This window comes from Mandrillus leucophaeus, unplaced genomic scaffold, assembly GCF_000951045.1.
Source record: "Mandrillus leucophaeus isolate KB7577 unplaced genomic scaffold, Mleu.le_1.0 Scaffold478, whole genome shotgun sequence".
NCBI lineage: Eukaryota > Metazoa > Chordata > Mammalia > Primates > Cercopithecidae > Mandrillus > Mandrillus leucophaeus.
Window position 1 is genome coordinate 1794102 of NW_012105120.1, and position 23951 is coordinate 1818052.

Consider the following 23951-nt stretch of genomic DNA (forward strand, 5'->3'; position numbering starts at 1 on the left):
TATGCATAAAAGCAAAGGATTTTTCTTTTATGGACATGAGATTCATTGTTATGGACTGAATTTATCTACAAAAATTAAAATCCCTACATGAAGTAAACTCCAGTTCCTCAGAATGTGATCATATTTGGAGAAAGGTCTTTACAGAAGTAATGAAGTTAAAATAAGGTCATGAGGATGTGCTCCAATCTAATATGGCTGATGTCCTTAGAGGAAATTTGGAACACACACACCTACAGAGGAAACATGATGAGAAGATACATCTCCTCGACCATCTACAGGCCAAGGAGAGACGCCTGAAAAGGAATCAACTCCGAACACAAACACCTACAGAGGAAACATGATAAGATACATCTCCTTGACCGTCTATAAGCCAAGGAGAGAGGACTCAAAAGGAATCAACTCTGCTGACACCTTTATGTTGGACTTCTGACCTCCGGGACTGTGAGAAAATAAATTTCCATAGTGAAGCCACCCAGTCTGTAGCACAATGTTACCGCAGTCCTAGCAAATTAACACACTCATGAAGTAATGAAATATACAGCATGGTCAAACGACGGAAAAGAAGAATTACTTTGTTCTCCCAATAGTCTCAGTTTTGGAAAAGATGAATCATCTCAGCCTGCATACTGTGGTGGGACCTGATCCAATTCTTCCTCCGGGGAAAACACCATCAAAGAAAACTACTGCTTTAGCCAGTGCTTCTGATTCATCTCTTCTTCAAATGATTACAAATTCAAACATAATTGATTGCATTGCCCACTTCCAAATGATAATCTCATTAGATTGACCAAGGTAACTGTAACATGGTTGAGGATGTAAAAGGGCTTGCATGCACATCACACTTTGAAGGAGTAGTGCATTCCTGGATTTTCCCTTAAGGTCTTAATATCACTTGTGTGCTTCGTGTCCATACGTGCACAGTCACAAAAAAATATGAGAGAGGAGTAGTATGGAGAGAAACAATCCCCACTCCCCTTCTTCCCCAACCCAGGTTTGCAGAGCATAGGAATAGGGTGCAAATTTTGCAACTCGGGTAAATGCAGTGGCACTGCCAAAGTCATATATGAACACCACATGTCAGGGGTGAGGAAAGGTCACAGTTCTATTTGTCCTGACACAGGACATACGGTAACTTTTACAGAGCCCTCCTACCATATCATGTATCTGTTCTTCCAAACCTGTGCCATTGCTCAGTGTGGCAATACATCATCCCTGTGGACTAAACCTGGCTCTTGGATCCAGGCAGCTTCTGCCGGCATGGTATGTTCTAAGTTTGTAACTATACGATACATTTCTCTACATCATCTTAGTGAAACAACATGGGAATCGAGTTTTATTATAACAGCAATAGACAAAAGTCATAATTTTCCATGCCTCATGATTTCGAATAATTACTTTAATGACTGTGTCATATGAGAAAAGCAAATAAAGAGAAGAAAAGGGGTGTGGATATCTATGATCACCGATGCATATCCAATTGCCAAGAAAAACAAATTACCAGGGTAATACTTGAAGTGAAAACTTGGTAAGAGATATTTTTCAGATGTTAATTTGATTCTTCTATGGAGTCTTAAAGCTGCAGTGTCTATAAGTGCACTCTTTATCCCCCTTTGTTTTTACTTTTAGCAGTTACATAACTTATGTCTCTAAAAACCAATTAAACACCTTCCTGATCTCTACTGGGAGTTTTCCCCAAGTAGTTCTCTACTTAGACTATAACAGGACTGCTATTTCATTTACAACTTCTTGCTGGAGAGTGTTTCATCAGAGGTGTTAAGAGAAAGTATTGAAATTAATAAAGGAGGGCAGAAACAAAATAAAATGCAGTTTTCTCTGGACACAGTTAAAGTCTCTGGGGTTTGTTCACAAATAAACACGGAGATTCTAGATCTTAGATGAGCAGTTTGCTTCTCCTGCCACAGTCAGCAGGTTCTCAAGAACCGATTATTTCTGAGTCCTAGGATATATGCCTAAGTTCCACATCATAAATATACTCTGCTAAAGTGTGTAAATAATTATTTCCATTAACTTTGCAGATCTAAAGGTACATCTTCGTTTGCTTAGTCAGGTAAAACTTAAACCATGACTACTTTGTTTCCGTCTTGTCTTCTTCAACTGTTAAAGAGACAGCAGCCTTGCCCTTTCCAAATTAAAACTCCCAATTCTGCTATTCAAACGGTGGGACTGTGTGTATCCCGGACATGACACATTACAAATGCTGCCAGCACCCTCCACCCCCAGGCCTTACAGAGAGCCTGCCCTTTCCACCAGTGTCCTCAGTGGCTTACCGACAGTGTTTATGGGATCCGGTCAGGGTTTCGATCACAAAGCACTCGCCATCGTTGAGACAGTATGCGAGGTCCTTGTCTCGGCAGGGTTTGAAATGCTCGGATCGCTCTGTGGAATATGTCGTCGTATCTGTCAGGGAAAGCACAGAGGGAAATGCTGTCAGCAGTACATTCTGACACCAACAACTCCTGCCACTGGCCCTGGATCTCTGTACGGAGGCCTTCTCATGGGCTCTGACCTCTGGGACTCTAGACAGACAGCTCCAACCCTCCATGGTACTGACCAAATGCAGCTGGCTGTAACCACTGTATTCAATTGTCTTATTTCTCCACTAAATTTTAACTATTGGAGTCACTCTGGAGAAGCCCCATTTGAGGACACGTAAACACTAAAAGCTCAACGATCCTGAGTCAAACACACCCCAAATCCACCCTCGTTAATTTTAGTTTTAACAAACATGTTGTATGAAGGATTGAAACAACATTCCCTTCCCTTTATTGCTGCCAAATATAATTAAACATCTGATCAATGTATATTGTGACTCTTCTGTGGAATCCAATGTCAGTTTGGGGGATTTTTTTTTAGTTACAGCTATAATTGGCTAATAGCTAAGCCAATTATTCTTTCACTTTCTCCTTTTATTATGTAATTAAAATGCAAATGCTCTAAATCCTGAACCAGATTCTCAAATATGAAGAATGTTTCTGGTAAATATTTAACAGGACCAATTATTGTCATTTTTTAGCATTATCTTAAACATGCATTTTTAAAATCGTAATTACATACATTTTCAAATTAAGTTATACATCAATATCTGCATCCCAAATACGAGACTAACCATAAATATGTGCTATCTACAAGATACAGACTCTATTACCACATGTAGACATTATTCTAATTACAGAGCTTTAAGCAACTAACTATTAGCACCAATTCCACCATAACATTCAACAAAAAATATACTTAAAAAGTCAAAGAAGAAAAAATTATTCAGCGCTTAAGCTTTTAATTTCCTTTACAGATATTTAGATTAATAATAATATTCAACAGCACAGGATATTATACCAGCTTATTAACCGCCCTTGTTTGAATGTGTCTCCTAAATTCCATGTGTTGGAAACGTAATCCTTAAATTTTTATGTTGATGATATTTGAAGATGGGGCCTTTGGGAGGTAATTAGGAATAGATAAAGTCATCACGGTGAGGCCCCCATGATGGAACTGTTGGCTGTTTAAGAAGAGAAAGAAGGACTGAGCTGACATTCTCTTGCCCCCATCCATGCGATGCCCTGCACTGCCTCAGGGCTTGCAGAGAGTCCTCACCAGCAAGAATGCCCTCAGCAGATGCAGCCCCTTGACCTTGGACTGCCCAGACTCCAAAACTGCAAGAAATAAATGTATTTTCTTTGTAAATTGCCCAGCTTCAGGTATTCAGTTAAAGCAACAGAAAATGAACTAAGACAGTAAATGAAGGTCACAATGAGCTTCTTCCCTGATTATCGTCACAACTGATGGTGAGTGATCATTTTAAAAGGAAACTCATCCCTATCTCTCCCACATCTAAAAATCCTCATGGGGCTCTCCTGTGGGAATAACTTTAAAATCCATAGTAGGGCAAACCAAGGCATGGGCCATCTATATGTTTATCTGTCTGATGGTCTCTTCTTGCATTCTAAAACTTTATGCAACTTAATTTTCAACTATCATTCTATTTTCTCAAAATACCAAGAACTGTCACACTGCTCCTTCTTCCCAGACCTTCATTCTTTGTTGAGGACACCCAGAAATCCTCAGAATTTAGATGATCTCATCATGTGCCTCCCAGTGCCTCTTATCACTTTCCTCACTGCATTCAAAACTGCAAGTAATTCTTTCTTTGTTTTATCAGTTCTTTTCCTATGTAATGTCCTTGAGGGCCAGCATGGAGGCTTGATAAGAATTGGTGCTCATAAAAATATCTTCAAAATATCTGATCTCTCTAACATCAATAATTAAATGCTAGAAATGAAAGCTGTAATTAAAAACCTCATTACAATTTTACAAAAGTTAATGCATTTTGTACAGCAAAAAGTGAAATATAATTTAACATTTATGTTACCATTTTAGTATACTTTTTGTAATATTGATAAAGATTGCAAAAGCAAGGCCTTCAGATTCACACAGATCCTCACACATATGTTACTCGTATTCCATGAGCACTGAAATAAACCACTATTGGTGTTGCAATGGGAACTTATGTTTTCCACTTCAAAATATCTGCTTGTTAATACTTTGGCACAAAATAAAGGCTCTGCAAAACACACACATTTTCCATCTTGCAGGAGATTCTCTACAGTAAGGATCTGTTATTCAAGACAGTATGTGATAAACAGTCACACAGAATCAATCTCTCTATGGGAAATATTTAAAATTCAAGAGCTCCGAGCAAAAAATTCAATACGAAACCGTGCACAGTTGACTGCTACTCTGGCTGCTGAAGTATATTAACTCATGATCAGTTAGTTAACTTTTCCTTTAATTTCTTATTATCCATTTATTGATATTCACTGATCATGCTTCTAAGAACAGCTTTTCATTAACATAATCTACAGCATAAAAAGTGAGATCCTTATTTTATAATCAGTGGTTTTAACAAGCTACAGACTTCAAGTGCAATACAATGGCAAACCAATTACAATCAATTAATTTCCATCTGACAACTGCTGTCTCTAGTGGTTACCGCCCCATTCTACCAACCGATTTCTCCATCATGTTATCATCTATCAGCACATTACAGAGGATCAGAGACCCAAGTAAATGGCTCTGCAAAAGTCTGGGGTGGGAAAGCTCAGATATCAGGCTTAACATGTACTGAGGCTTTCCGTTTCCACAGCTTAAAGAATCCCCAAATTAATTTAAAATACTCATGCTTAACCTTCACAATGACTTTACTGAATTCAAAGAAAACACCATTATTATAACTTTTAAATGACAATATAATGAACAATAACAAAACATTGGGTATGATCATTCTTTAAGTAAATAACTGCAATTATCAATACATTTGAAACCTTAAAATGTACCTAAGCATTTTACTATATGTTATCTATATAGTATTATCACCTGAAATCACAGAGGCATTGGGTAGGGTAAGTGTAATTCATCATCAGGTGAAATTTTATTCTTGAAAGTCATGCAAAAGATGTGTATGGAAATATAGGCAAATTCTGGACCCTTAATAAAATCAGAAGGTTGCTATGCTAACTCTAAGACCACCTACCTAGATTTTTGTTGAATGAATAATAAGCATACTATGTCTAAGTCACTCTTATTCAGGTTTTCTATTACTTACAGCCAAACAAAGCCTAATAAAGAGATGCTAATAATTTTGGATGATATCTTCCTACATTGGTACATCTGATTAAAGTGCATGTATGTATTCATACATCTATTTAATTTTCAACATATAAGATATACTACAAAACACATAAAATACAACATAAATAAGAATGAGCCAAAAAAAAAGCCTCTAAGGTGCAATTCATTATTTTCCTTCTGTGCCCTAAGGTGGCATAGTGTGCTCTAATGTATCCAGCTGAGTGTTTTATTCTGAAGAAGGAACATGGAACATTTGTGAGAAAGAGAACGTGGATAAGATCTAATGCCAAACTATAAAAGTTATGACCCTAAACAACCTTGGTGTATCTCTGTAATCAGATATAAAACTCTCATCTGTGAGCAAATTCAATACTTTCGGAAGCTTGTTTATATTTTTTAAAGCTATGCCACTTTTAAGACAGTCCAATACACTAAGCTGGCTATATACTATATGGTACTATTTTGGCATGTACTTAATCAAACTTCTGTTTCTAGGAATGTAATTTGGTAAATAATTTGTTATAGAGCTATTGCCTTCAAAACAATTATATGGATGAAGATTCCTGTAAGTAAACAAGAGGGGCCTAATGTTCCTGTGAATTCCAATTTGTATTTCAAGGCTTTCTTTATGTTGCCTTATTCCAGAGTGGGCCCTGCTATCAGACGTCATTCTCTCCACGTTCATCAGCTTCTGAAGCTCCCATATGACTGGACCATGAGCTTGCTTCCATGGAGCAGAGAAGTCTTCACATCTTTAATCCACGGGCTTATGGAAGGCTTGACACAGAGAGGCACAGAATAGGTATTTATCTATATAGTATTACATAGATAGAAACTTTGGCCGGGCGTGGTGGCTCACACTCATAATCCCAGCACTTTGGGAGGCCAAGGTGGGTGGATCACCTGAGGTCAGGAGTTCCAGACCAGCCTGGCCAACACGGTGAAACCCTGTCTCTACTAAAAATACAAAAAATTAGCCAGGCATGATGGCAGGTACCTGTATTCCCAGCTCCTTCAAGGCTGAGGCAGGAGAATCACTTGAACCCATGAGGTGGAGGTTGCAGTGGGCCGAGACTGCACCATTGCACTCCGGCCCGGGCAACAAGAGGGAAACTCCGTCTTAAAAAAAAAAAAAAAAAAAAAAAAAAAAGAGGACAACTTTTTCTATATAGCCTTTTTCTACTTGTTGGTGTTAAAAAGTGGTATCATAGGCCGGGCACTCTGGCTCACATCTGTATCTCAGAACTACAGGGACCAAGGTAGGAGGATCACTTGAATCCAGGAGTCTGTGACCAGCCAGGACAACATAGGGGGACCCCATCTATACAAATAGCAATAATAATAATAAATTAGTCGAGCATGGTGGCACATGCCTGTGACCCCAGCTACTCAGAAGGCTGAGGTGGGAGGATCACCTGAGCCCAGGAGGTCGAGGTTGCAGTGAACTGGTATTGTGCCACTGCACCCCAGCCTGTTTGAGGCAGGGCTGAGTGAGGCCCTGTCTCAAAACAGAAAAAAAAAAAAAAAAAGGGTTATAGTGAACAAAAACTCTCTTTTAAAAATATCTGGGAAGCGAATTAAGTTAGGATATAAGAAGGGCTCCAAAACAACTTAGGGAAAGAGCATAGAATTTCATTAAAGGAGGGAAAAATCAGCTCAGCAGCATGGAGGACAAAGGAGGAGAAGACAAAGCAAAACAATTGGAAAGGATTTTCCAGAAAAGAGGGACAGGAAGAATAAAGGAGTGTTAGGATTAAGATGAGCAGAGATGGTGCTGAGAAAGCGTTTTCCAAGCACCATGACCAAGGTCTAGGGATCAGTTTAAGGAAGTACTACTGCTGACATTAGAAATAGTACCCCATCACTTGGGGCCACAGGAACTGTGCAATTATCTGGATCACTCATCTGGCACTTGTTATATGTAGTTTATGTGTTTTCTTATGTTTTTATACGTTTCGGTCTCTATCCCCAGGCAGGTCAGGGAGTGCTTTGTTTTTAAGTTCTCTATCCTTTCCACATCATGTAGCATACATAGTAAGTAATCAGTACAGTAATTAAATGCACAGTGAGAGGTGGTGGTGGTGAATTCATTAAAGGCAAAAGGGAAGAAAATGTTGGGTTGGAAGACAGAAATCCCCACAGATTTTGCAATTAAAGTTAATTTATTAATGAATTAAAACGATGACTGGTTTCCCCCTTAAGTACTGAGTTCAACCTGAATATTACTTATGGAGGTTTCTGGGTTGCCGGCACCATGCAGCACACTGTGGGAACACATATTTTGTTGCAGGAACAAGAGTACTAAATTGGTTATTACAGATAATAATTGTATGAGATAGTCAAAGGAAGGGAGAGCTTAATTCAGGCTATAGTTATCTCTGAGGATTTCTTAAAGTGTTGGCATTGGAGCTGGGCTTGAATATGTGTGATTGAATTGGCACAGGAAAAGGAATCCCGGATGGGAAAAGCAAGGTCACCCCCCACTCCCCGCCACAAAAAACAAACAAACAAAAACAAAACAAAACAAAAAAACACAAAAACAGAAAAACATTGAGACTCCGATGAGATCCTAAATAAACTCTTCACATTCCTGGCTTAAAAATGTCAGATTTCCTCTTTGTCCGCTAGAGTTGGGCAGTCGGACGTGCCGCTACTTTGTAGCGGTTTCGGGCGGGCCACGCGTGCAGCAACAGGAACCCAACCCCGGCTGACCTTGAGTTCCAGGAGTTCGTTTCTTATGTCCGCGGAAGTGCAGCGGCCTCAATTCTTAGTGCAGAAAAATAACTACACATGGGCAAAGGAGATCCTAAGAAGCCGAGAGGTAAAATGTCATCATATGCATTTTTTGTGTAAACTTGTTGGGAGGAGCATAAGAAGCAGCACCCAGATGCTTCAGTCAACTTCTCAGAGTTTTCTAAGAAGTGTTCAGAAAGGTGGAAGAGCATGTCTGCTAAAGAGAAAGGAAAGTTTGAAGATACGGCAAAGGCGGACAAGGCCCGTTATGAAAGAGAAATGAAAACCTATATCCCTCCTAAAGGAGAGACAGAAAAGTTCAAGGATCCCAATGTACCCAAAAGGCCTCCTTCGAGCTTTTTCCTGTTCTGCTATGAGTATCGCCCGAAAACCAAAGGAGAACACCCTGGCCTGCCCTTTGATGATGTTGCAAAGAACCTGGGAGAGACGTGGAATAACACTGCTGCAGGTGACAAGCAGCCTTATGAAAAGAAGGCTGCCAAGCTGAAGGCAAAATACGAAAGGGATACTGCTGCATATCGAGCTAAAGGAAAGCCTGATGCAGCAAAAAAGGGAGTTGTCAAGGCTGAAAAAAGCAAGGAAAAGAAGGAAGAGGAGAAAGATGAGGAAGATGAAGAGGATGAAGAAGATAAAGATAAAGAAGATGAAGATGATGATGAATAAGTTGGTTCCAGCGCAGTTTTTCTTCCCTGTCTATAAAGCATTTAAACCCCATGTACACAACTCATTCCTCTTAAAGAAAAAAATTAAAATGTAAGGCTATGTAAGATTTATTTTTAAACAAACAAACAAAAAACTGTCACATTCCTCAAGCAGTTTTTTTTTTTTTTTTTTCCCTCTCCCATAGAGTTCACGATATGACGATTCTCTAAGAAAAGGTACGAATCTGGCAATGCAATCTAAAAGCTTTTGGTATTAGCAAACTACCTTTACAAGCCAGAAGTCATTTAAGTATGGTTGTTGACTCTGGCAGCCTCTTCTGTAGGAATACTGTAAATGAAACCTGCTGCCATATATTAAAATTTTCTGTAGAATCTGTCATTTATCATGCACCCAGGAAGGCGCACTAGCATGAGACTGAGTTATAAAATATTTAATGGTAAAGGGAAATTGCAAGAAGAATGCAGTGGTGTTTGAAAGGGAAACAAACCATTTCTCAGCTGGCAAGAGGCAAAGACAGCTTTCTCCCTGCTGCCAAAGATCAGACAATTGTTCACTTTGCTGGCATGGGAGAAATGGGGAGTATAGGGCGAAGATTTTAAAAGTTCAATTGATTCGTGGGGCTGCTGTGAGAACTGACAGTTCTGGATGTAACCCAGAGCCATTAATTCTTGCAGCAAATGAAGAAAGGGCCCTTGTTAAAGTTGCATGACATATCTGCCACGTTGCAGTTTGAAATCCTGCTTTTAAAAACTGTTTCAGCTATTTAAACCTGAATGGGACATAGTTTGTTCAATGGAAATGCATTTCTTTGGGAACTGCAGAGTTTATCCTCAACTGAATATATTTCCTTTAACCAGCATGCGAACACATGCATATTACAAACTGCTTTGAACTATGATAATAATAATAGCATCTACTGTCACTGGAGCCCTTGGCGTACGCTAGGCTCTGTGCTATGTGCTTCACAGACACTATCTCTGCACCCCACATCACTTTCCTGAAATGGCCTATTTTATGTTACTGTTATCTCTAAATCCAATAGTGGTTTTTGTTTGTTTGTTTGTTTGTTTTGTTGTTGTTGTTTTCTGTATCTTGTTGAAATTCTCAAAAGCAACTGACACTCATAACCACTCTTGCCTTTGTGAAAACCCTTCTTTCCTTGGAATCTATGTTATCACATAGTCTTGATTTTCCTCTTGATCTCTGACTTGCACTAACTTAGTATCATCTAATCTATATTTAAATGCTGGATTACTTAAAGACTGGCTTTCAAATGACCCCAAACATATACTTAACACTATGCTAAGTGTTTTCCTTTAGCTGTCTTTTTTGACCTTAAAACAACACTATGAATTTGCACTATTTGTATTATTATTATTATTATTATTATTATTATTTTTACAAATAGAGAGATTGAGTCTTTACTTACTTTGTTTACTTCATTGACCCAAGGGTTCGTGGCTCTTACCTGGGAGCTTCTGAACACAAACCAATGCAGCTTGACTGACTCTGTTATAATGTTTCCCATAGGTCACATTTTTATTTTCATTCTTTCTTTCTTTTTTATTTATTTATTCTCTAGGTGAGTGCTATTCCCAGGTGGTACTCAAATTAGCAGCATCAGAACCATCTCTGAGTGAGTATGTTAGAAATGTAAAGCATGGACTCCATCTATGACCTACTGCACCAGAAACGTTGGAGGTGGGTCCTGGATGTTGCTTTAGAAAACTTTCTAGATCATTCTCATGAACCCTAAACTCTGAAAACCAGCTGTGTGGATGATCCTCTCTGTTATCTACATGCCAATAACCTTGATTTTACACATCCAGCTCACAGGTTTCCCTGAATTCCAGTCTGCCTATCTCTTCCCTCTTGATGGACCTCCCAAAAGCACCTCAGAATTTGCTTATAGAAAATGGAACTCTTGCTCTTCCTCAACGAACCTGCTCTTCCTTTAGCAATCCCAGTCTCCGTTAATGTGACACCACTGATCCCACTGTCCAGGCCAGAAACCTAGTAGCCATTCTCTTGATCCTGCATGTGCAATCACCAAATACTCTTGATTCTAACTCCTAAATATCTTTTGAAACTACTACTTCTTTCCATCTCATCTTACCTGGAATATTCCTTACAGACCTGTCTGTGCACATGCTAGCCACCCTAAAATGAATTATTTACAATAAAATCTGTTTCCATAATATATGCGGGGAAAAAAAAAAAAAACCATAGCAATCAGTCACTGCTGTTCAGAAAATCATGTCATGGCTTATCTAGGCTCTTACGATGAAGACCAAAATCTTCCCAAGCCCTCTGTGTCTCTCACTCCTCATCTCATACGTAATAACTGCCCCCCACTTTCAATACACAAGCCGCAATTGTTCAAATGTCCCAGGTCCCCTCAGGCCTTTGCACATGCTTCGCTCTGCAGGTTGCCACTTTTACCCCAACAATCCCACAGTTGTCCACAGATTTCATCCAGAGAACATACTATAAGACAGAAAAAACTTCAGCAAAAAATAAATTCCCATTGGATATTTCTGTTCTCTACAAAACTCTCTATAGTGTTGCCCAGTAAAGGTTTCCTTCTCTGGGGACTTTTCACCATTTAGGTCACAGAACTACACCCCTCTCTGTCTGCTCTTTGTCTCTCATTCTTTCAATCAGAGCTATGACTGCTACTCATAGTCTTGAGCCACAGATAACACACATGTCTGGGAAGCCTAGCCTTTGAGATGATTTATCAAAGTCTAACAAAAATGAGCATCACCCTATGGGATATTCTCAAACTTGCTACTAGAAATAATAACCTTCATTATTTCCATTTGTTTATCCCATAAACCATATGTTTCTGGAAAATACAAACATGTTTTATATCTGTGTGTGTGTGTGTGTGTGTGTGCATGTATGTGGATATATGTATTCCTAAGAACTAGCTCATCACCTGCTATCCAATAGTTATTCAATAAATACTTATTGAATGAATATCCTCACACTAACCCTAAATTATGGACTTTTATCTATTGTAGATGAGATTTTCCGTATACCCATAGAGACTTCATTCCTTCTAACAAAACAGTCTCCCTAGGAGTTTGAACTACTCTATAGACTAAGAAAAGCAGGAGTACATTAAGGATTGAATGCTATGTAGAAGTGAAGACAATTGCTAACCGAGTGGCCTAAAAATCCAATATGCTAGAAGACTGTAGTAGGGCTTGCTATTGACAGAGAAGGAGCAAACACTTACCTCACATAGGTCAGAAGTGCATACTTATACTTTTACGTGGGTGTACAGTGGCCTTGTCTCTGCCTCATTCCATAAAAAATCATGAAGTAGGTTGGTTGACTATTGTGTGTGCTTATTTAGAAATATTATGATCTGGATTACAGCGGGGTCATTTTCCACTTGCTCAAATTTTACCGTACTTACACATGAGCAGTGAGCAGCATGTACGTAGAAACCCCAATACTTTCTGCTAAGAAAAGAACATGGCCATTTGTAGATGGATCTTAAACTTCAAAGAGAACTGAGTCTATGTTCGTGGGACCCTTTTCATGCTTCTCCAGCATAGAGAGATCTCAGCTAACAGACTGATTCTATCTTCTGAGTCAGGTGCATTGGGAAACTTGAAAGAGATGCCATCATAGACTTGAATTACATGGCTCTCCTTCCTCTGACAACATGTTTCCTAAGCAATTTTCTAACTGAAATTTGATTTCCAGCATTAATCTGGACGCTATCCATGATGGGGATGGTGTTCCATTCTCTACAACATCTTTATTTCCCAAATGTGTCTTTATATGAAACTTTTAGTGGATAAAAGTTTCTCACACATAGCAACAGCCTCCTGTCTGATCTCCCTGTACCTCACACTGGCTTCTACTACTTACTCAAGAGTTAACACACCCACCTCAAGAGTACACATGAGCTCTCTTCATCTTGTGGCAAAAACTCCATTGGGGCCGGGCGCGGTGGCTCAAGCCTGTAATCCCAGCACTTTGGGAGGCCGAGACGGGCGGATCACGAGGTCAGGAGATCGAGACCATCCTGGCTAACACAATGAAACCCCGTCTCTACTAAAAATACAAAAAAAAATTAGCCGGGCGTGGTGGCGGCGCCTGTAGTCCCAGCTACTCGGGAGGCTGAGGCAGGAGAATGGCTGGAACCCGGGAGGCGGAGCTTGCAGTGAGCCGAGATCGGGCCACTGCACTCCAGCCTGGGCGACAGAGCGAGACTCCGCCTCAAAAAAAAAAAAAAAAAAAAAAAAAAACTCCATTGGGTCTTCATTACACAAGATTAACAAACACTTTCTAGCTTATTCAGCAATTCCCCACACAAGCCATCAGAGAAGGCTCCCTGGGACTGCACTTCCTAATCTCTCTCACACTCCTTGAGCTCCAATAGTACTGGCACACATACGGCCACTTTCAGACTATGAACTTAAATGTGCTATTCCCTTTACGTTGTACACAGCTACATATCTCTGCCTAAAAAAATATTTTCTAATTGTTTTAGGTTTATGTGAAATGTAAACACGTACTGAAGTCTTCCCTAGCTCCTCAGGTTACAAGTGGCTGAAAGTATTCAGAGCTCCAGGCACACTTCCTATTCATCTCTAATACTGTGATGATCATTCTGAATTGCAGTTTCACTGCTTACATGTTCGTTCTCCATCCTCTTCTCAAACTAGATTATGGGAACTTAGGGACCTACCAAATCAATCTCTGTATCACCATAATTTATTACAAAGCCTGACACACAATAAATGCTTAATCCATCCTTTCTGTGACTAAGTATCATAATGGTTATAACAATGAAGTTTATACCAACATCATAGGCATACACAAAACTTCAGAATGATAAGGTAACAGCATCTTGTTGCTCCAAATCTGTAATAATGTTTTTGGAAATGAATGATGAAAAGCATATCTATACTTCTGTGAACATACCTGAAGCTGACTAATAATCAAGGTTTTTTTTTTTTTTTTAATGTTCATGGGTTTCATGTAAAAAATAAAGTAGTTTTTTAAATGAAAATTAATGTGTTTCTTTATTGAAGAATTTTCTCCCACATCCAAATTTCTTATCTGGAAAGTATGTATGGATGTGACGTTCAAAATATTTAATAAGCCATATGAAAATTAGAAGACTAATCAAAATAAATCTGTACAGCCATTAGAGAGAAGCAGGGTCCTGGAGGTCCCTCTGGGGCTATATGTTAACTCTTGTTTCTGGATTAACACTGAGGAGGTTTGGGAACCCAGGCATCCAGGGTGGCATAGGGAGACAATTTTCAGGGGGATTTGAGCCGTGGTTATTTACCACATAGAATAAAACTATTGTAATTTCTTAACAGTCAGTACAATTAATGAAGTGTACTGCTATAAATCAGGTCTACTTTCATGGTCTAATCTGTCTTTAGTATAATTTGAAGTCAGGCATGTGATGCCTCCAGCTTTGTTCCAGTTGCTTAGGATTGCTTTGACTATTAAAGCCCTTTTTTGGTTCCATATGAATTTTAGGATTTTTTCTTTCTAATCCTGTGAAAAATGACATTGGTAATGTAATGTAATGGTATTGAATATGTACATTGCTTTGGGCAGTATAGTCATTTTAATGATATTGATTCTTCAAATCCATGAGCATGGGGTGATTTTCCACGTGTTCATGTCATCTATGATTAGTGTTTTGTAGTTTTCCTTGTAGAGATCTTTCACTTCCTTCATTAAATATATGCCGATGTATTTTTTTTTTTTTTTTTTTGGTAACAATTTTAAATGGGATTGAGTTCTTGATTTGGTTCTCAGCTCGATTATTATTATTGGTGTTTAGCAGTGCCACAGATTTTTCCATGTTGATTTTGTATCTTGAAACTTTATTGAAATCATTTATCAGTTCTTCATTCTGTAACATTTATCTATATGTCTATTTTTTATTCCAGTACCATACTGTTTTGGTTACTATAGCATTGAGAGCCCTAGATTTGTTAAAGCCACATACCTGTGACCAACTGACCTTTGACTAAGTCAGCAAAAATGTACACTGGGGAGAGGACACTCTGTTCAACAAATGGTTCTGGAAAAATTGGATAACCATATGCTGATGAATGAAACCATACCCATATCTCTTACCATATACAAAAATTAATTCAAGATGAAATTAAAGACTTAAATGTAAGACTTAAAACTGTAAAAATCCTAGAAGAAAACCTAGGAAAACTTTACTGAACATTGGCCTAGGCAAAAAAATTATGACCAAGTCCTCAAAAGCAAACATCAAAAAAACAAATATATAGGCCGAGGCAGGCAGATCACGAGGTCAGGAGATTGACACCATCCTGTCTAACACAGTGAAATCCCATTTCTACTACAAATACAAAAAAATTAGCCAAGCATGGTGGCGGGCACCTGTAGTCCCAGCTACTTGGGAGGCTGAGGCAGGAGAAAGGCGTGAATCCAGGAGGCGGAGGTTGCAGTGAGCTGAGATCACACCATTGCACTCCAGCCTGGGAGACAGAGCAAGACTCCATCTCAATATATATATATATATGTGTGTGTGTGTGTGTGTGTGTGTGTGTGTGTGTGTGTGTGTGTATGAGAGAGTTAATTAAACTAAAAAGCTTCCACACAGTAAAATAAATGATCAACACAGTAAACAGACAACCTACAGAATGGGAAAATATTTGCAATCTATGCATCTGACAAAGGGCTAATATCTGGAATCTACAAGGAACTCAAATAACTCAACAAGAAAAATAAACAACTACATTAAAAAGGGGGCAAAACATGTAAACACACACTTTTTAAAAGAAAACATACAAGCAACCAATAAACATTTGAAAAACATTCTCAACATCATTAATCATCAGATAAATGCAAATTAAAACCACAGTGAGATACCATCTTACACCAGCCAGTATGGTTAATATTAAAAATTCAAAAAACAACAGATATTGTGAGGATGTGGAGAAAAGGGAATGCTAATATGTTGTTGATGGGAGTGTAAATTAGTACAACCTTTATGGAAAACAGTATGGAGATTTATCCAAGAACTAAAAATAGAACTACCATTTGATCCAGTAATCCCACTACTGAGTATATACCCGATGGGAAAGAAATCATGATATCAAAAAGATATCACAAGTAAATATACATGTGTATATTTATATTTATATCACAAGTAAATATACATGTACTTGTATAGTTTTGGCAGTACTATTCACAATAGCAAAGATATGGAATCACCTTAAGTATTTATTAATGGAGTGTGTGTGTGCATATATATAATATATATGGTATGTGTATACATATACACACATATATATAACATAACTACCATATTCTCTCTCTATATATATACACACACACACACAACATACACACATACACACACCAGAAATACCATATACCATAAAGTACTACTCAGCCATAAAAAAGAAATCATATCTTTTGTGGCAAAAGATTTATGAAATCTAGGACCCTCAAGGCTTAGTAACCAAAACACCATGGTACTGGTATAAAAATAGATATAGATCAATAGAACAGATTAGAGGAACTGGAGGCAATGAGCCTAAGTAAAATAACTCAGAAACACAGTAAAATACTTTATGTTCTTACTTATAACCTGGAGCTAAACAATGGGTACACATGGACATATAGCAGTAAATAATATACATTGGAGACTACAAAAGATGGGAACATGGGAGGAAGGTAAGGGTTGAAAAACTATCTATTGGATTACCAAATCGTTTTTTGGGTGATGAATACACTAAAAGTCCAGACTCTACCACTATGCAAAATATTAATGTAAGAAAGCTGCACTTGTACTCCCTAAATCTATAAAAATAAAACAGATATATACATATAAAATAGATAAATCTGTCCTTAGGAATTATAGTTTTAACAATTCAAACCAGCAACCTTGAGATAAAAGAAACTTTAGAAGTCAGCATGCAATAATAATGCTTGGAATAAACCTATTAATACAATATAAATATCATTTTCATTTTACAGAAGAGAAACTGAACTATGGAGGGCCCACACAGCAGTCTTATTATTTCACACTTCATCCATAGAAAGGCAGGGAAAAGCTGAAAAAGCCCAACTCCATAAAGAAATCTCTTTAATATTCTGCATTTCCAACCAGGCTGAGTTTTGGACTCTTTTAAGCTACACATATTTAAGCTTCTGTTTGCCAAACATTCTATTTATCACTCCAGAATAATAAACATAAGAGCAATTAGAAGGCACCATTTTTTGGTAGTTCTTTCATCTTGGAACCCATCTACCCAACACCATTATTAAAAATATTTTTATTTTTAATTTTTGGGGGGTACATAGCAGGTGTATATATTCGTGGGGTACTTGAGATGCTTTGATTCAGGTATGCAATGCATAATAATCACATCATGGCAAATGTGGTATCCATCTCCTCAAGCATTTATACTTATTGTTACAAACAATCCTATTACACACTTTAAATATAAAGTGTACAATTAAGTTATTATTGACTATAGTCACCCTGCTGTGCTATCAAATAATAGGTCTTTTTTTTTTTTTTTTTTTTTTTGAGACGGAGTCTCGCTCTATCGCCCAGGCTGGAGTGCCAGTGGCCAGATCTCAGCTCACTGCAAGCTCCGCCTCCCGGGTTCACGCCATTCTCCTGCCTCAGCCTCCTGAGTAGCTGGGACTACAGGCGCCCGCCATCACGCCCGGCTAGTTTTTTGTATTTTTAGTAGAGACGGGGTTTCACCGTCTTAGCCAGGATGGTCTCGATCTCCTGACCTCATGATCCGCCCGTCTCGGCCTCCCAAAGTGCTGGGATTACAGGCTTGAGCCACCGTGCCCGGCCTCAAATAATAGGTCTTAAACTTTCTATGTTTTTTCTTGTACCCATTAACCATAAAAACAGGGAACGTTTCATAAATTTGCATGTCATCCTTGTGCAGGGCCATGACAACTTTCTCTATATTGTTCCCATTTTAGTATATGTGCTGCCAAGGCAAGCACCCAACACCCATTTTTTTGAGCACACACTAAAATACTATGCAAAGCAGGTATTGGGGTGAGGTAGGTGGGTACAAAAATAAAGACAGTGCTTGACTCAGGGGATTTCTATTACTTTCTCTTTCAAATTTTCTTTTCATTCCATTATGGCTTTGAATTAATGTCTAAACACTGACTTGATCTTCAAATTCCTTCATGAAAATGAATCTCACTCACTTTAATTACTTAAAAATCTCATTTTTTCCCTTAATTGTCTTAGCTTTTATTTGAATCTTTTATTGTAGTGTTCAGAAATCCAAGCACTTTCTTCTCTGCCTGGGGCATAAAGAAGGGATAGGCATTGCAACACAAGAGCCTGGCTTGAAGCCCTGCTTATGCATTTGCTAACTATGTCAAGTGTCATGGCAGAATTAGAAAAAAATATTCTAGTAGAGCTCGTGGAGAGGGCACTTTTGTCAGTAGTGGTGTGGTGGCTCCGCATTTTACACAAGAAAGGCTTAGAGAGTGGGTTGAGGTGGGAACTAGACATATCTTAATGCAGCCTTTGCATAGGAAATATGTTTTTACTTCTATGGTGTTCCTTTGGATGGGTTGAGAAACTGAGATTATAACAGGGCTAACTCTAACACTAGCCCCAGCCACCACCCCCAGATTCTTAGTATCTTGTCTGCAAACCACGCTGCAAAAACAAAGTCAATCAAGAGAAGTTTCCTCCTCAAAAAATAGAGCCAACTGTCAAAGACACTTTAGAGAGTATTCACTCTGGCTGACTGGAAAAGTTATGAAAATTATATTAAAGTACTTTAAAAGATGGATAGTTGTTTAAGTAAAAGGACTATATCTTTAAGCTGTCTTATATCTCCAGCCCCAACCTAGATGGCATATTGATAGCTGCACAACAGAAGATAAAGAAATGCTAAATCAGGTGGAAAGCATACAACTTCTCAGACATGGCACATGAGAAGTGCACACAAGCAGGAGAGGAAATGCAAGCATGCAACCAAAGTGTTAAGAACCAAAAAGACCAAAAGGGACACTAGAAATATATTAAAAGTCAAAAGAGCACTTGGAAGCTTAAGATATTTGAATCTCAACATGTTCAAACTTAAAAAAAAATAGAAATTTAAAAAATTTTAAAAAGAGAGAAAGTTACTGATATGGTTTGACTGTATCCCACCCCAAATCTCATGTTGAATTGTAATCCCCATAATCTCCACGTGTGGAAAGGACCTGGTGGGAGGTAACTTCCCCCATGCTGTTTTCATGATAGTGAGTGAGTTCTCAAAAGATCTGATGGTTTTATAAGCTTCCGGCATTTCTTCTGCTGGCCCTCATTCTCTCTCCTGCCGCCCTGTGAAGAGGTGCCTTCTGCCATGATTGTAAGTTTCCTGAGGATTACCCAGCTATGTGGAACTGTGAGTCAATTAAATCTCTTTTCTTTTTAAATTACTCAGTCTCAGGTATTTCTTCATAACTGTGTGAGAAGAGACTAATACAGTTACTGCCTAAAAATACAGGAAATCAAGAATGTAGTATTAACCCCTAAAATGTCACATTTGTTTAAAACAGGCAACTAGAATGTATTCAGTCATTAAGTCATTTATCATTTCGAAAACATCCAGGTCTTAGGGATATGCAATTAGATAATAAAACAATTACATTGTTCTTCAAATCTTCTCACATAAAGTACCCAATATATCAATCATTTCACTTCTTTGAAGAGGTCTCATCCTGTGCACCCCTGTTCATTTTCTTCATGACAGTGTTGGTGTCATCTTAAGCAAACGTGGGAAAGGCTTGTTTCTTGATACTACATTGGGACTCTGTGTTTTAGCCTCAGATGAAATTTAGTGTGCCGAGTTCTGAATATACAACTTAATGCTTTGTAATGTACTTTTGCAGATCTGGGTTTGCATTACTACTTTACTACTTGCTGGCATTTTGAACATGAATAAAGTGAATATATGAAAGCATATAATTCACGGGGTTTCGTGAAGCCTAAATGAGAAAAGAAGACAATGGGTGGTAGAGGTATTTTCACAGTGTTTGGCACCAAGCACATCTTTCCCGTCTTTACTAAATAAGTCAGCACATATTTATTGAGTATCAGCTGTATATCTAATTCTGTAATATCTCTGCATGATGCCAATTAAAGTCATTTATTTAACAATCTATCATTGAGTATCCACTACAAGACTGCTGAGTACTGTATTAGTTCCTGGGGTGGAAAGTGAGGAAATAGTTCAGATAATAAGGCACATGACTGCCTCCCAGGAGCAACAAGGCATGTGTGACTGTCATGTACCCAATCTACACTCTGCTAAGTGCCAGGCAGGGGAGAGCGGTATCTAGGTGGCTAATATACTCATAATGCTTGCTAACCTCTAAGCACTTGTTTAGAGACACTGGATGTGGTTATAGTATTTTAAAAGATAAATAAGCCCTCCATAGGGTAGTTCATGGATTTCTCATGTGCTGTTACATAGACTAGATCAATAAAGTGTGGGATGCCCCCATTAATCACTAGTAAGGTGATGATCTCACGAGTGCACTGCTTACAACTTGACTATCATATTGACATCAGAAAGAGAATTGATCCTTTTCTGCATTATTCCATAAAAGTTTTTTTTTATGTTTTTACGTTTTTCCAGAGAGGAGAGGGGCACACGTTATGCTTTATTCAGTCATGTTTGTCTTATTCATCTCTGTAAGATGTACATCTTCATATCAATGTACATGAAGGATATCTACATGGGACAAAGGGAAGGTGTGCGGATCTTATTTGACTCTTGGCTTAAGCATAGCCAACTATTTTCTTTAGCAAGTTCTTAATTTATCCGAACTTACTTATGTAATATGATTAAAATATTACTTATTATTCATTTTTATGAGTAAAGGCCCCAATGCATTATAGATATGCAGTAAATATTAATTTTATCATACATCTTCTGTTCTTTAAACTTTTCCTTTCCATTTGAATAGACATTTTTCCCAAGTATACATAAATCCAACAAACACATAAAAAGATGTCCAAAATTGTTAGTATTTATGTAAAGTAAAATCAAAACTACAATGAAGTATCACTTCACACCCATTAGAACACACAACAATGAGTATTGGCAAGAATGTGGAGAAATAGCAACAGTCATACAATGCTGGGAAAAGTAAAACCACGCAACTGCTGCAGAAAAGTTTGATCATTCCTCAAGATGTTAGAGTTACCATATGACCAAGCAATTCCACTCCTCACATAGGAGAATTGAAAACAAAACGTTCATACTTCTTTATGAGCGTTTATAGAAATATTACTCATAGTAGCCAAAAAGTGGAAGCAACTCCATTGTCCACCAAGTGATGAATAAACAAAAAAAGTGGTACATCTATACAATGGAGTATTATTCACTAATAAAAGACATTAGTTGCTGATTCATGCCACAGCATGGGTGAACTTTGAAAGCATTATGCTCAGTGAAAGACAGTAGGCATAAGTCTACATATTACATAATCCCATTTATAGAAAATGTCCAGAATAGGCAAATCCACAGAGACAGAAAATAAATTAGTGGTTGCCAGAAGTGGGGAGGAAGAGTGAAACTTTATGTTCCTATCTTTTAACCTTGGTTTCCTATAAATCCTTTTTTTATGTTTCCAGTTTAGTAAGAAGTAAAAGGGGACAAATGTGGCTCATTAGTTAAGATTCTGCAAATAAATAACAGTCAATTTCATGTTATGCCTTTGTAAACCATTTGAGGAAAAAAAAAAAAAAAGGAAACCCCCCCATGTACCTCCCCAAAACTCTTTGCCTTATTGACAAACTTGACTCTCAGACCATTGTTTCAAAACAAGTATTATTGAGAAAATTGGTCCATTCTCTGTGATATTTGGAAAGCAATTAAAATAAAAATCAAAGATCTATAACCATCTGTTCACTTCCAATTCTTATCTCTCCATTTGCAGAAATAACTGCTATGTATTATACTGCTTGTGGATCATTCAATATTTTAAGAATGAAAGATAATGGTGGCCTTTAGCCTGGCCAACATGGCAAAAGTCCGTCTCTAGTAAAAATATAAAAATTAGCCAGGTGTGGTGGTGGGCATCTGTAATCCCAGTTACTTGGGAGGCTGAGGCAGGAGAATCGCTTGAACGAGGGAGGCAGAAGTTGCAGTAAGCCAAGACTGTATCACTGCATTCCAACCTGGGTGACAGAGCAAGACTGTCAAACAAAACAAACAAACAAACAAATAAAAATAAAAGAAAGAAAGAAAAGAAAGGAAGAAAGAAAGATAATGGTGTGGTGGTCTTTGAAAGTTACTGCTGAGAAAATTTGGCATTTTTAACAGAAATTCCAATTTAAGCACAGATAGTAGGCTAGAAATCTACTATCTAACCTTGCCTCTCTGATGGTGGAAGCCATGAGCTCCCCTCCCTTTGTGTTGTCTGAAGCTGTTTCCCAATCTGCACTACAAAGTAGGAAAATAGTCATTTTCCTTGTTATCTTAAAGTTTAGAAGAGGGTGCATTCTCTGTCCCTTCCACACTGCACTCCATATCTCCTTTTCTCTTCTACTGGTGTGACATTTTTTTGGTGCACACATAGCAAAATAAGCTTTTACCCATCCTACCTGGTGAACCCTTCACCAAGAATCAGATTTAGTTCATGTAGAGAAGGGTTCAGTATATTACGGTCCCAGGCCCAAAATCTGGTCTGCCACCTGTTTTTGTAATTACAACTTTGCTAAAACAGTGCTGAACTCATCTGTTTATGCATTGTCTATGGCTTTTTGAGCTACAATGAGTTGAGTAGTTGTGAAAGAAACCATATGACCAATAAAGTATAAAATATTATTTGACCCTTTACACAATTTACCAATCCTTGATATAAAACATTACTGGGGAAAGTGGCTTTCTCACAGATTATATATTTGAATTACTAGACATTTTTGGCACTTATTTCAGTGCTTTAGTGTGATATATTTCAAAAAATACATGTAGAAGATGTCTAACCACCAATTAACCACTAGGGTATTGAAGTAAGACAGACTTGATTTTGATCCTAATCCTGATATTTTACCAGCTGTATGATATTCAATATGTTCTTAACTTCTTTTTTTGTTTGTTTTTCTTTGTTTTTGAGAAGCAGGGTCTTGCTCTGTTGCCTAAGGTGAAGTACAGTGGCATGATCATGGCTCAATGCTGCTTTAAACTTCTGGGCTCAAGTGATCCCTGCCGTAGCCTCCAAAAGTGCTGACTGAACTTACTGAATCCCCCAGTTTCCCTATTTGTAAAATGGAGATAATGAGAGTACCTACCTGTCAATGAGAATGATTTTGGCTGAGAGTTCAGAAAACTCAACACAAATGGCTTAAATCTGAAGGAAAATAACATTATCTCTTTTAGCAGGAAAGGGTTCCTCGGTTGTCTAATATAGTGATTTACCTAGATCCCCAAAAATAAAGGACTCATTCTGCTGAGCCATCATTGGCTATATCTTTAGGCTAGGCTCCCTTGTCACAGATAGCTGCCATGATTTTAGGCATCACATCTAAATATCATCACTCCTATTAACACGATTTGAGTTCCACGCCCACTTCTTAAGCATTCTCAGTCTGAACATTGGCATTCCCCTGAGTAGCTTAATGAAGCAAATGCATGGTCATGTGAAGGACAGTGGGCTGATTGTTGGAATAAAACTGAAATTCAGTTGAAGTAAAAGGCACGGAGGATGAAATGTGAGCAGTAGCCAACAATATCAGCTAAGATTTTTTTAAATGAGAATTATATAAACGAATACATGTAGTAACATGTAGCGTGTAGTCAATAAATGTTGGCACCTCCTGAGAGCTATGACATCATCTTTTTTGGTAAATTTGTTGGTAGTGTTCT

General features: G+C 38.0%; 1 protein-coding gene and 1 pseudogene across 6 annotated transcripts in view; one reads left to right on the forward strand and one right to left on the reverse strand.

Annotated features, from left to right (window-relative positions):
• NRG3 (neuregulin 3) overlaps positions 1-23951 on the reverse strand; it is a 1213654-nt gene that overhangs the window by 694449 nt on the left and 495254 nt on the right. For all 6 annotated transcript variants that reach the window (XM_011995217.1, XM_011995216.1, XM_011995221.1 and 3 more), the window contains one exon: positions 2289-2418. In XM_011995217.1, the coding sequence (XP_011850607.1) occupies positions 2289-2418 (130 nt within the window). The remainder of the gene's footprint in view (positions 1-2288; positions 2419-23951) is intronic.
• Positions 8437-9176, forward strand: LOC105550325 (annotated as a pseudogene).